At 43.0% G+C, this 15,360-nt stretch overlaps 1 protein-coding gene across 3 annotated transcripts in view; it reads right to left on the bottom strand.

Annotated features, from left to right (window-relative positions):
- Nucleotides 1–15,360, bottom strand: part of SKAP1 (src kinase associated phosphoprotein 1) — an 862,974-nt gene that overhangs the window by 513,308 nt on the left and 334,306 nt on the right. For all 3 annotated transcript variants that reach the window (XM_077252209.1, XM_077252208.1, XM_077252210.1), the window contains exon 4: nt 2,562–2,675. In XM_077252209.1, the coding sequence (XP_077108324.1) occupies nt 2,562–2,675 (114 nt within the window). The remainder of the gene's footprint in view (nt 1–2,561; nt 2,676–15,360) is intronic.

Genomic DNA, 15,360 nt, shown 5'->3' with positions numbered 1-15,360 from the left:
TTTGATCTTGATATTCACCAACTTCACTCGGTATAAGTGTTGGAAGAATTGTATTTCGCAGACACAGCAGAATGCATTTTCAGCACCATTAACTTCTGCCACTGCCTCTGGGAAGTACATTAAAATGTTTCTATATACTGGTCCATGTTAATTAAAAAAAAAGTGGCAACTTAATTCCATTTTGTTCTTTTTGATGTTGTGTCACAGTTCAAATTAACTCATTAAAACTAAAGGCAGAACAATTGGGGCTGTACAATCAATGGTTAACAAGGTATTTCTGATGCTGACCAATTGTAGTAGCCAGGTTAATATGTATTTACTGGGTGTCAGACTCTTATCATGGAATGGCTTCTCGCTTCATTAAATGATATGCCTGCTATTTAACAGATGAAATGGCTTTATTATTCCATGGAGATCCCAGAAGAATTCCTAAAAATGCCCAAGGGGTTTGTACCCCAGCGCTGAGGAAAAAGATGTTTTTTCAATACAAAGTAAAGATTGGAAATATGAAGGCAGAGGCTCCTTATTCTCAATAAGGGTAGATTTGAATGTTTTTAAGCAGCAATGTGCAAAGAAAGACGATAATTTATGGAGCTACTGATGGAAGAGGACTGTTTCTCACTTAAATGCCTTATCTACAGCAGGAACAACCTTTAGCCAGCTGCTGAACCTAAAACTTTACAGGGGTGATAATGTTTTGGAGAAATTTGTCAGAGCTCCCACTGATACAATCGGTCTGAGGGGCCCTTGTGAAGCAAAGGCTGAATAACGTCTCCTTTGCAGCCATTCATTTTCTTAATGAACAAGGTGCTATTAGCCTGAAAGGATAGACCTGGTTTCAGGAAAGAATTAAACACTCTGCCACAGATGCTCCAACATTTAAGGACAGCAAGAACAGCAACACAATAAATATACAAAACCATGCCACAAGCAAGTAGTGATTAATCCACATGTACATACATCTATGCAAGCTGAAGGCGCTAACAAAAAATTACCGGAAGCCAGATTTCTTTAGAAGCTACAATAGGATGAGAGTACCAAAGCAAATCACTAGATTGTACGTCTCACGGGATAGAAACGCCACAACAACATTGTAAACAATAGTTTATAACTAGTATGTAATAAATAGTGGAGCCAATCCCAACAGCCAGGGAGAGGGAACTAGGCACCGACAGCTAATTTTTGGTTTCTTTTCTAAGGACATTTATGAAAATGTTTGGTCACCACTAAAAAGTTCCCGATACATCCAGGAGACAAGCATAGATCAAAACACAGAAAAAGTGGCAAGGATGTGTAATCTCCTTTATATTTACGCTCCAGTTGTATCACTTTAACCAGTCCGATAAGCACAGGTTTCTGCTCCTCTCTGCCTAATGCTTCCTATTACATAGGGCATTTAATTGGAAGAGATGTAGATCTGTGATGAGGCAGTGGATTTTTATCAAATGTAGCAAAGTAAATGGGGGGGGAAACCTAATTTTTCAAGTACATTGTGGCTAGGTACAAATAGTCTATTTAAACGTTGCACTGTATTGTTACTACTGAATAGAGGTTAATGTGATTTTTCCACAGAAACTGTACAGAACGCAGCACCTTTTCCTTTAAGTTTTGGCCGTTTGAGAAAGACAATTAGAATTATCATAAAGACTAACAATAAAATATTGCAGATTAAAACCCGGTTTAAATATTTATATTATAGTTTTATTCCCTAAAGAAACTAGAATGTTTCACAGATAATAAAAGACTCAAAGTGATGGTTTTTTTATCCTACAAATCTAAGCATTACTTTTTAGGAAGCATGCACTTTTCCCCATGTCCACAAGGGGGCAATGCATCTCTTGTTCTCTGCTAAATAAAACTACCTCCACTGAGTTTAGTGTTTGTCAAATTAAAAAAACCCAAAAAAAAACCCATCAGCAACTTGTTTTTAAAGCATTAAAAATAAGCACAGACACGTCAGGACCCCAGGCAACGTGCCTTTTTACTTGCCATTTATGGGGTATAAAAACCAAACTCATTCACTTCTCATTCAGTGCGGTATACTAAACAACTTCAATTATGTGCTTGATGCTCGTAATTAAAGAGCCACTTTCACCATGTAACACAACCCAGATAGCAGAGCAAATGGGAACACGCAGCTAGAGCTGACATCTGGATGGCCGGTTGGTGAAGTGTTATTTTTGTACCATTTTTAATTTTTAGCACCTCAGTCATTAAAAGATTATCCAACTGACAAAGAACCCATACTGTACACGAACGCTAGGGCAAGTAGCGCCACAATGAGTGGAACTCCTCCCCTCCCCAGTTTTCTATTATTCTCTCTAACCTAAATAAGAAAGCAATAAATCCGCAGAAATATTGTCACAGACACCTCTAAAGGCCGTATTTATTATGCACATAAAACTGTTTAACGCTAAAGTCTGGCTGTGACACAATATCATTTTTATACACTTTTATATAGAATAAACATTTTATGTATGGCAAGTACTGCTTTTCTATGTAAATGACCAGAAGGAAGCAGGATATGCAAGTTTTATATATACAGCCCACATGTCACTTACCTTCATCCAGGTAATCAGAGGGAAGAGAGACCTCGTCAGAAGCCGTGCCATGACTCAGGCTACGATTATCATCATAAACGTCCTGCCCTAGTGTGGCTGTGTCAGCTTCATCATCTAAGAGAAATATCATAGAACATTACTTATAACAGGCACATTATCTGCATCTATGTTTGGGGAAAAATGCATCTGGCTTTGGTAATACTTCTATTTACTTCAAGTTATTCCATGGCATTGTACCCACATTATAACCACTCATGTCAGACCTGCCACATGAAGATCTTATTACTCCCGTTCTCCAGCACATTAAAAACACTGACATTTAGAAGGTAAAACACACAAAGCAAGGGAATATTTTTCGTGATGAATTCACGCATCGAAGTGCACATTATGCTGTTTTGTACATAATGGACTCTTAGGTCAGGCTCACACAAAATACCTGTACTTATTGGTGGCGATAGTCTACTTTTTGGAAAAAAATGTGACAGAAAAAAATAAATAAAAAGGTAAACTGTTTCACATATCCTCATGAACATGTAGTGTATATTTATACCTTGCTACAGATCATCCCCACAGAGCATGAACTAAGACAGCGAGAATGCTAAAAATCTACAATTTTTTAGAAATCTTTAGATTTTACATTTTAATCAGATAAGTGAGCATGTAGAGGATTGCAGTACAAATTAAAGCCTGCAGGTGGCTTCAGAGATAACAGCATATACACCATGGTCCTAGCTAAATAAGGACTATAGGAGACATGGTCCCATACACAGGCTGACATGAAAACACACAACTGTTCTTTATGCCGTCTCATTCTCCTTTAAATTCCCATGAAGAATTGTGGATAAACTGGATTTAAGGTCATAACAATGGGAAAATATTACTTTACACACAGTACAGTGGTGATCCATCTATTCCAAGGCGAGAAGGCATGTGAGCTGCTCCATTGACTGTAATGTGTTGGACACGTATACAAGTAATTTCATAACATGGTTATCACATCATCAATCTGAGCCAAAGACACCCATCACAGTTTATTAACCAGTGAGATAATTTTCTATAGTAATGTGATCATGAATATCCATTTACTGCAGGAATAACATAATGGATGCAGTGCAAGAGACATTATCCCTGGCATGCCTCATACATCCAAGCTAAGATGACAGCTGAGAACCTGCTCAAGTGATCAAGTTCTCACTGGAGCACAAACCTTGGGTGACAGGTCTGGCAACTGGTGCTTCTGTAATTAGATGGCGAGAGACTCTAAGAGAGCCAATATAAGGGAGGTAGTGAGGTCCGCCAGGGACATGGTCAGCCACAGTCCTAGTCGCAGAGTTACTAGACATCACAAATAATTCCTTCATTAATTAGCTGCCTTGCTCCTGAATTCCAAAGAGATCTATATCTTACAGTAAAAACAATATAATTAGCTGAACACTCTGGACCAATCTATTCAAGTTTGCTGGCTTCTAACACTGCAGCTCTACTACAAACTGCAGCTGGCACCTCATCCTGGATAATACGTGCAGCGCGAATAGGAAGGCATGCACAGGATGCAAAAGCGGTCGTCTTCCTGCACATTAGCATAGAGGATACATCCCCGTCATATCTGGAAAACAACATAGGACATGTGGGACATAACAGCTCTTTTAGATTGTGTTTGTTATTTAACATCTTAAAATAGTGTTGCCTTATTGCACACACTGATTATATTCCATATCATGTATGAATGTGGTGAAACACCAAAATATAGTTCAGTACTGCCGCCAGATGATTTGATTTTTGTTGTTGTTTCAGTGTTTTCATATCTGCTTCCCCCATATTGCAAATACAAATAACAATTAGCTATATGAATTCTGTAATATCTATCCATTTTTTAAGCTCACTTGACTTCTAAGGAGTGTACAGAGTTATGGCAACTTCATTGTGGAAACGTTAGCGATATGATCTGTTTGTGGGCTTCACATAGGCAGCTATGCATCATTATCAAAAAAGCTGTTGTGTCCTTGACAGTGGACAGTCTTTTACAATTATGTAGGGGAGAAAAGTGACAACTGTTTAAGCCCATTACACACTCATTGCTGAGGATGGTAGTTGTGAACGAGAGAAAAGATACACTGAATTGCAGCCTTATCAGGATATTGCTGCAATGGCCAAGCAGCAAAAATATTAAAGTTAGGAAATGTTTAGAATTCAAAGGATTGGTAGTTTTGTATTGACAAAAGGGACAACACTTTAGGCCGGAGTCACACCACCGTATAATACAGATGAGTGCTATGCTACAAAAAAAATCGCATAGCACTCGAGAGCTGCCCCATAGATTAACATTGCTCCATCATCCGTTGTTTTCTCAGCGGTATTATACGTGCAAGTGAAATCACAGCATTTTGCAATTGTCCGCGTATCTCAGCCAAGACTCGCCAATGAAAGTCTATGGGTGCGAGAAAAACTCGCACACCACACGGACCATCAGCAAGACTTGCGAGAAATATGCACCGTTGTCCTTCAGAAAAGCCAGTAATTCATAATTAATAGCATAGGTATATATATATATATATATATATATATATATATATATATATATATATATATATATATATATATATATATATATATATATATATATATATATATACACACACACTCACCGGCCACTTTATTAGGTACACCATGCTAGTGACGGGTTGGACCCCTTTTTGCCTTCAGAACTGCCTCAATGCTGGAAGCATTCCTCAGAGATTTTGGTCCATATTGACATGATGGCATCACACAGTTGCCGCAGATTTGTCGGCTGCACATCCCAAAGATGCTCCATACAAGGCAGGATGGATCCATGCTTTCATGTTGTTTACGCCAAATTCTTACCCTACCATCCGAATGTCGCAGCAGAAATCGAGACTCATCAGACCAAGCAACGTTTTTCCAATCTTCTACTGTCCAATTTCGATGAGCTTGTACAAATTGTAGCCTCAGTTTCCTGTTCTTAGCTGAAAGGAGTGGTACCCGGTGTGGTCTTCTGCTGCTGTAGCCCATCTGCCTCAAAGTTCGACGCACTGTGCGTTCAGAGATGCTCTTAGGCCTACCTTGGTTGTAACGGGTGGCGATTTGAGTCACTGTTGCCTTTCTATCAGCTCGAACCAGTCTGCCCATTCTCCTCTGACCTCTGGCATCAACAAGGCATTTCTGCCCACAGAACTGCCGCTCACTGGATTTTTTTTCTTTTTCGGACCATTCTCTGTAAACCCTAGAGATGGTTGTGCGTGAAAATCCCAGTAGAACAGCAGTTTCTGAAATACTCAGACCAGCCCTTCTGGCACCAACAACCATGCCACGTTCAAAGGCACTCAAATCACCTTTCTTCCCCATACTGATGCTCGGTTTGAACTGCAGGAGATTGTCTTGACCATGTCTACATGCCTAAATGCACTGAGTTGCCGCCATGTGATTGGCTGATTAGAAATTAAGTGTTAACAAGAAGTTGGACAGGTGTACCTAATAAAGTGGCCGGTGAGTGTATATATACACACACATCATGTTCCATATTATTAAGCAAATTAGATTTAAGTGTCAAAGATTTACCATATTTTTCGGATTATAAGACGCACACCAAATTTTGAGGACAAAAATAAAAAAATATTTTTTAATAAATTGGTGGTGCTTCTTATAATCCTTGCATCTTATTGCTTACTGGGGGTGGTGGCTGCAGTGAAGCGGGGTTCCAGGGTCGCTGCTGGAGGAGGCAGGAGTGGGGTGATGCTCCAGGCCGCAGGCAGTGATGAGGGGGCTCCGATGTGTGGCGCGCTGCTGCACGGATCTTGTGTTGCTGAGGGGTGTCTCCGGGTGCATATCCGGGTGCATATATACAGTATAGACCAAAAGTTTGGACACACCTTCTCATTTAAAGATTTTTCTGTATTTTCATGACTATGAAAATTGTACATTCACACTGAAGACATCAAAACTATGAATTAACACATATGGAGTTACATACTTAACAAAAAAGTGTGAAACAACTGAAATTATGTCTTATATTCTAGGTTCTTCAAAGTAGCCACCTTTTGCGTTGATGACTGCTTTGCACATTCTTGGCATTCTCTTGATGAGCTTAAAGAGGTAGTCACCGGAAATGGTCTTCCAACAATCTTGAAGGAGTTCCCAGGGATGTTTAGCACTTGTCGGCCCTTTTGCCTTCACTCTGCGGTCCAGCTCACCCCAAACCATCTCGATTGGGTTCAGGTCTGGTGACTGTGGAAACCAGGTCATCTGGGGAAGCACCCCATCACTCTCCTTCTTGGTCAAATAGCCCTTACACAGCCTGGAGGTGTGTTTGGGGTCATTGTCCTGTTGAAAAATAAATCATGGTCCAACTAAACACAAACAGGATGGAATAGAATGCCGCTGCAAGATGCTGTGGTAGCCATGCTGGTTCAGTATGCCTTTAATTTTGAATAAATCCCCAACAGTGTCACAAGCAAAGCACCCCCACACCATCACACCTCCTCCTCTATGCTTCACGGTGGGAACCAGGCATGTAGAGTCCATCCGTTCACCTTTTCTGCGTCGCACAAAGACACCATGGTTGGAACCAAAGATCTCAAATTTGGACTCATCAGACCAAAGCACAGATTTCCACTGGTCTAATGTCTATTCCTTGTGTTCTTTAGCCCAAACAAGTCTCTTCTGCTTGTTACCTGTCCTTAGGAGTGGTTTCCTAGCAGCTATTTTGCCATGAAGGCCTGCTGCACAAAGTCTCCTCTTAACAGTTGTTGTAGAGATGTGTCTGCTGCTAGAACTCTGTGTGGCATTGACCTGGTCTCTAATCTGAGCTTTTGTTAACCTGCGATTTCTGAGGCTGGTGACTTGGATAAACTTATCCTCAGAAGCAGAGGTGACTCTTGGTCTTCCTTTCCTGGGGCGGTCCTCATGTGAGCCCGTTTCTCTGTAGCGCTTGATGGTTTTTGCCACTGCACTTGGGGACACTTTCAAAGTTTTCCCAATATTTTGGACTGACTGACCTTCATTTCTTAAAGTAACGATGGCCACTCATTTTTCTTTATTTAGCTGCTTTTTTCTTGCCATAATACAAATTCTAACAGTCTATTCAGTAGGACTATCAGCTGTGTATCCACCAGACTTCTGCACAACACAACTGATGGTCACAACACCATTTATAAGGCAAGAAATTCCACTTATTAAACATGACAGGGCACACTTGTGAAGGGAAAACCATTCCCAATTATACACCTCTTCTCCTGTTATCATGCTGACCTTTTTAGAAAACACTTGTGATTGTCTTACCGCTGTCTCTAACATCATGTCCTCCCTCTATCTAAAACTGAACCTGTCAAAAACTGAACTCGTGTTCTCTCCCTCTACTAACCTACCTTTGCCTGACATTGCCATCTCCGTGTGCGGTTCCACCATTACTCCAAAGCAACATGCCCGCTGCCTTGGGGTCATCCTTGATTCCGAGCTTTCATTCACCCCCCACATCCGATCACTGGCTCGATCTTCTTATCTGCATCTCAAAAACATTTCTAGAATTCGCCCTTTTCTTACTTTCGACTCTGCAAAAACTCTTACTGTTTCACTTATTCATTCCCGTCTGGACGATTGTAACTCTCTACTAATCGGCCTCCCTCTTACCAAACTCTCCCCGCTCCAATCTGTCCTGAATGCTGCAGCCAGGATCATATTCCTCACCAACCGTTACACCGATGCCTCTACTTTGTGCCAGTCATTACACTGGCTGCCCATCCACTCCAGAATCCAGTACAAAACTACTACCCTCATCCACAAAGCACTCCATGGCTCAGCACCACCCTACATCTCCTCTCTGGTCTCAGTCTACCACCCTACCCGTGCCCTCTGCTCCGCTAATGACCTCAGGTTAGCATCCTCAATAATCAGAACCTTCCACTCCCGTCTCCAAGACTTTACACATGCTGCGCCGATTCTTTGGAATGCATTACCTAGGTTAATACGATTAATCCCCAATCCCCATAGTTTTAAGCGTGCCCTAAAAACTCATTTGTTCAGATTGGCCTACCGCCTCAACGCATTAACCTAACGATCCCTTAAAAAAAAACAACAAACAATCAGGTTCCTCGTATCATGTTCTCATACACTTTATGCAGTTAATAGCCCTCTGTGTCTGTACTGTTACATACTTAGGCAGTTAACTGGTTCATGCAGCTTTACATGAACACCCGAGCCTTACACTATGGCTGGTCCAAATAACTAAAGCAATTGTTACCATCCACCTCTTGTGTCTCCCCTTTTCCTAATAGTTTGTAAGCTTGCGAGCAGGGCCCTCATTCCTCCTGGTATCCATTTTGAACTGTGATTTCTGTTATGCTGTAATGTCTATTGTCTGTACAAGTCCCCTCTATAATTTGTAAAGCGCTGCGGAATATGTTGGCGCTATATAAATAAAATTATTATAAAATTATTATTATTCCCAGTGACTACCTCTTGAAGCTCATCAAGAGAATGCCAAGAGTGTGCAAAGCAGTCATCAAAGCAAAAGGTGGCTACCTGAAGAACCTAGAATATAAGACATAACTTCAGATGTTTCACACTTTTTTGTTAGGTACATAATTCATTAACATGTGTTAATTCATAGTTTTGATGCCTTCAGTGTGAATGTACAATTTTCATAGTCATGAAAATACAGAAAAATCTTTAAATGAGAAGGTGTGTCCAAACTTTTCATCTGTACTGTATATCAACACATAGATCCATCTGTCTTGAAATGAGGTGTGTCCAAACTTTTGGTCTGTACTGTGTGTGTGTGTGTGTGTGTGTGTATATATATGTATAAAAAATGGAAACTGCACCAGCTCACCAGTGGGTGCCAAGCCTCCCAGGTAGGACGGTCCACTCATCCACCCAAATACCATAACAAGTAGAAAAAGGAAGGCAGCACTCCAATTCTTGTAAAGGTGAAAAAGCTGTGACGTTTATTTCAGACCCACATCTCTATACGACGTTTCGGCTCACACTGAGCCTTTCTCAAGCCTTTTCTGACAGTAGATGGTGATATTGTTACGATTATTTGCTTAGTTGAATGTAATGCATATACTTGTTAAACTTTGGTTTCACTTTCTCTATGGTAAAATATCCTTTAGACTTATTGTTATGCTGTATTAAGAAGCTGATGCATGTACCTCATGTTCTGTGTAGATAAAAGTCATAGTTACTCACCGATAACGGTGTTTCTCGGAGCCCATGACAGCACTACGGAGAGAGGGGATCCGCCCTTCAGGGACAGGAAACCTACAGATAAAAGGGCGGTACCTCTCCCTCGCATCAGTTGGTTTACAGAGCATCGGAGGACCTCCAGGTTAGTTTACAACAGAGAAAATACCATATTATAACATTTCTTAAAAAAAGGAACCCTGTGCCTAAATTATAATATATAACTATATAAATCATATGTAATTAAAGGTGCTCACCGCACTCGTGATGGGAGGGAATAAGCGAGTGCTGTCATGGGCTCCGAGAAACACCGTTATCGGTGAGTAACTATGACTTTCTCGGTCCCCCATGACAGCACTACGGAGAGAATTGCAGAGACTAAGCTTAGGGAGGGACCACCGCCTCAAGAACCCTACGACCGAAGGTCAGGTCAGACACAGAGGCTAGATTTAATCTATAGTGCCTAAAAAAGGTTGACGGTGATGACCAGGTGGCTGCCTTACAGATCTGTTCTATTGATACCTCTGACCTCTCAGCCCATGAGGTAGCTACTGCTCTTGTGGAATGCGCTCTTATACCGTCCGGGATCGCATTCCCCGTGGATGAATATGCCAACGCTATTGCCTCTTTTATCCACCTTGCCAAGGTACCTTTAGATGCCCGGAATCCTTTTCTGGGACCCTGAAAACAGACAAACAGAGAGCCTTCCTTCCTATACTCCCTGGTGGAATCTAGGTATTGGACTAGGCATCTTCTGACGTCTAGATTATGGAAGTTCTGCTCTTTCTCATTTCTAGGGTTCGGGCAGAAGGACGGCAGGGATATTTCCTGTGACCTATGGAATTTTGTCGCCACTTTTGGCAAATAGGCCGGGTCAGGTCTTAGAGTGACTATCATCCATGATTTTTGTAAAGGGGGGGGGTTAGAGGACAGGGCTTGAATGTCGCTTATCCTGCGCGCAGATGTTAAGGCTACTAGAAGAATGGTCTTAAGAGATAGTATTTTAATGGGAATCATGTCTATTGGTTCAAACGGAGGACCAGATAATGCAGAGAGTACTAGATTTAAGTCCCATGGGGCCATTTTTTGGGTAAATACAGGTTTTGCTCTTGTTACCGCTTTAATGAATCTTATTATCCATGGGTTGGCTGCAATATTCTGGTTATAGAGTGCACCCAGGGCTGCTATCTGTACTTTAAGAGTACTAACCGCTAACCCCTGTTCCAGAACTTTTTGTAGGAACTCAAGTATTTTATTAATTGAGGGTCCCTCCTGGATTTTAACTTTGGATACAGACAAGAATTTTTTCCATGTTTTCCCATATATCTTAGTAGTAATAGGTTTTCTACATTTTAATAATGTTGTGACCAAGTTGTCTGAGAAGCCTCTTTTTTTTAATAGTTCCCGTTCAAAAAACAGACTGTCAAATGCAAGTTCGTCTCCTGTGGGTGGAAGATCGGTCCTTGCTGTAGTAGGTCTGGCAAATTCGGTAGAACCCATGGGTCTGAGACCGATAGCATCCTTAGCCAGGAAAACCATGTCCTTTTGGGCCAGAATGGGGCAATAAGGATCATTTTTGTTTTGTCCTCTCTGACTTTCCGAATGACTGCCGGAATCAGAATGGTTGGTGGAAAAGCGTATGTCAGTTTGTGTGTCCATGGAATCAGAAAGGCATCCAGAGCCTGAGGATTCCCTTCCGGGCTTAGAGAACAAAATTTGCTTACTTTTTTGTTTTTGTAATTGGCGAACAAATCTATTGTTGGGGTTCCCCACATCCTCGTGATCTGGTTGTAGACAGACTGATTCAGGGACCATTCGCCTTGTTTAAACTGGGTTCGACTCAAATAATCTGCTTTCTCGTTTTTTGAACCTTGAATATGCAGTGCAGAAAGGGATAGTAGATTTGTTTCTGCAAGGCTGAAAATTTTGGCGGAGGAATTCATCAGTGACCGAGACCTTGTTCCTCCCTGGTGATTTATGTAGGCTACGGTCACTATATTGTCCGAGAGAATTCGGACATGATGTCCCCGAATGTAGGTAAGGAATGATAGAAGCGCATGATGTACCGCCCAGAGTTCTTTTTGATTTGAGGATGCTGACAGTTCCTGAATTGACCAGTTGCCCTGAGCCACTTTGTCTGCCATGTGGGCCCCCCACCCCTTGGGACTTGCAGCGGTTGTTATCACCCGAGATATTTTTGGTACCCAAGGAATCCCTTTTGAGATATTCTGGTTCTTTCCCCACCAGAGAAGGGAATGAATAATGGAGGAATTTAGAATGACCCTGCTTTCCAAATTGTTTTTCAATATTAACTGCCATTCTAGTATGTGCCACTGAAGCTCCCTTGTGTGGAATTGTGCAAAGGGTATCGCCGGCAGGCATGAAGATAGAGACCCCAGCAGTGACATTGCCCTCCTTAGAGTCATGGAGGGATTTTGCAGTGTTTGTGCTATCATGGTTAATATTTTGTCTTTTTTGGGGCCCGGGAGTCGGCATTCTTGAACCTGGGAGTCTAACGTCAGCCCTAGGAACTCCTGCACTTGAGAGGGTTCCAATTTTGATTTTTTTATATTTATGAGCCAACCCAAGTCCGTTAGAATAGTCATTACTCGGTCTCTCTGTTCTCTGCAACTTTGAGCCGAGTCGCTGGCAATAAGAAAATCGTCCAAGTAAGGGACTATGATAATGTTTTGTTCCCTTATGTGGGCCATCATCTCCGCTACTATTTTTGTGAATATCCGCGGAGCAATAGAAATCCCGAACGGGAGGGCCCTGTACTGGAAGTTTCTTATTTTTCCCTTTATGGACACCGCCATCCTGAAAAATTTTTGAGAATGTTCGTGGATGGGCACATGGTAATATGCGTCGGTTAGGTCTATCACAACCATGTAGCAATTTGGGAAGAGAATTTTTATTGTAGATTTTATTGTTTTCATTTTGAACTTGTGATTTCTTACATAGTTGTTTAGATTTTTCAAGTTTATAATCGTCCGAAAAGACCCGTCGGGTTTCGGTACTAGAAAGAGAGGGGAAAAGAATCCTTCCTCTATTTCTTGAGGAGGGATCTCCTGAATTACGGCTTTCTGCAGTAGGGAAATAATTTCTTTCTCTAATGCCGCTTGTTCTGCTGCCGAAGACCTCGTCTTTGTCACTACATAATTTCGGGGGGGGAGAGAAAAGAAATCTATTTTTAGACCAGATTGTATTAGTCTTAAAATCCAGGTGTTGTTGGATATTTTTTCCCAGGCAGGAAGAAATGAGGTGAGCCTTCCCCCCACCGTAGGGAAAATGTCATTTGGAGGGGTTTTTTTATCACGGGAGGTGTTGCCAAAGAGGTAACCTCTATCTCGTCTTCTCCCTTCTTCCCATTTATTCTGTTCTCTGGGAGGTCTCCGACGAAAAAAATTTCGGTTCCGAAAGGACTGTTTAAATGGGGCTGGCCCCAGGTTTGGAAAACCCCTTCTTTTTGTCTCCTGCTTTCTGGATGATGTCATCCAGGGCTTCCCCAAACAAGAAATTTCCCTCACATGGAATAGAACACAATTTCAACTTTGTTTGGAGATCCCCTGGCCAGCTCTTAAGCCATAGGGTCCTTCTGGCTGCGTTGGAGAGGTCAGCGGCCTTGGATGTTAAACGTACTGAGTCCGCTGAGGAGTCCGCTAGGAATGCTGCTGCTGCCCTAATTGCAGGGATTGAGTCCAGCAATTTACTTCTGGGTGACCCATCCTTGATCTGGCTTTCCAGCTGGTCAACCCACACCATCAAAGATCTGGAGGTGCAGGTCGCTGCAACTGCAGGTCTCAAGCTACCCCCTGCCGATTCCCAAGCCCCTTTAAGAAAGGTATCCGTTTTCTTGTCTAAGGGTCTTTGAGGGTACCCATATCCTCAAACAGGAGCGCAAATTTTTTCGAGGCTTTGGCCACTGCCACGTCCAATTTGGGTGCCTTGTCCCAAGAAGTGGACGCCTCATCATCGAAGGGATACTTTCTTTTAAGCGAGGGTACTGAAGAGTTCCTCCTGTCCGGTTTTTCCCATTCTTTTTTGATCAGTGTCTGGACATTGGGATTTAACGGAAAAGTTCTCCGCTTTTTTTGTCCCAGACCTCCGAACATAATATCTTGAGCCGTTTTATCGAGTCTGGGATCCTCAACCCCCATAGTGGCTCTGACGGTTTTAACTAAAGCATCCACTTCCTCTAGTGGGAAGCAATGACGGCCCGAATCTTCATCAGAGGAAGATAGGGAGGATTTGGAATAGTCAGAGTCCACGTCCTCAGACGAGGATCGGACAGAGTGAGAATATACAGTCTCCTTCACCTTTTCCTTCCCTTTTTTGGAAGATAACAGGGCATTCTGAACTTCAGATCTAATTATAGTTTTTAGTTCAGATGCGAAGTCAGGGGTCTCTTCACATAATAATCGCTGAATGCAAGATTTACAAAGCTTTTTTCTCCAGGTTACCGGCAAAGCTTTGTTACAGGTGGGACAGACCCTATTTTTCTTTTTCTCCAGGCTCTTCTTACCCTAGTAAGGGAGAAGAGGGAGCCCTATTATAAAAAATGTACACTTTCACGGAGATCACTCACCATCCGGATGTGGAGGCAGGTACCGATTCTGGAGGCGGGCCCGGGTCTGGCAGTGGAGCCTCTTGAGGAGGAGAGGTAGTCCCTGCAGCAGATCTGCTGCGCTGTGTGGACCGACTGCTTGATTCACTTCTTCTGGAGCTCTTTGGGTCCCCTTTCTTATGGTGCTGCTGTCTGGGCTGCAGCTGCTGTGGATCGCTGTCCTCCATGGTTACAGGGAGATAGTGCGCCAACTATGTGTGCACCATCTCCCTTTTTGAATTCAGCACCACCCCCGGCGTTCTGCCTCACTTCCGGTCCTGCGCACATCCCAGGGAGAGGAGAGAGTACCGCGCATGCGCGCGGAGATGACCCGGAAGTTAACGCCGCATTTCCGGAGCGGCGGCCATCTTTCTTCACCCGGAGCGTGCAGCAGCCGGCACCGGAGCTCCGGGTGACCAGCGCCCCTTCCTCCCTCGGAGTCTGGCGGCGGCCTCTCCCCCGCACACCCTGAAGAACCTGTCTGGTGGCGGCTTCGGGTGCCGGACGAGCCACGGCAGGAGCCTCCTCGCTGCCGGAACCCGACTGTCTGGTCCCGGTCCTTTGGAAACGGCGTCTTCGTGCTGCCGAAAAGAGGTTCCCCGTCAGGGACAGGAAACCAACTGATGCGAGGGAGAGGTACCGCCCTTTTATCTGTAGGTTTCCTGTCCCTGAAGGGCGGATCCCCTCTCTCCGTAGTGCTGTCATGGGGGACCGAGAAAGTTGAATTACCCCATATAACCTAATCTCACAAGTTTCTTCTGCAACCGAACTATGCAACAGGTTATGGGCCCAGCATAGAAGACAAAAAAGACTTGGTGAATGCAAAAGAATACTGCAGAGCAATTCTCTCCAAACAAGTAAGACAAATACCGTATATACTCGAGTATAAGCCGAGATTTTCAGCCCAAATTTTTGGGCTGAAAGTGCCCCCTCGGCTTATACTCGAGTCATGATCGGTGGTGGGGTCGGCGGGTGAGCACTGTCATATACTTACCTAGT

Source organism: Ranitomeya variabilis, chromosome 4 (genome assembly GCF_051348905.1).
Source record: "Ranitomeya variabilis isolate aRanVar5 chromosome 4, aRanVar5.hap1, whole genome shotgun sequence".
Lineage (NCBI taxonomy): Eukaryota > Metazoa > Chordata > Amphibia > Anura > Dendrobatidae > Ranitomeya > Ranitomeya variabilis.
Note: the sequence above shows the minus strand (reverse complement) of the source record. Positions and strands in the feature narration are given on the sequence as shown.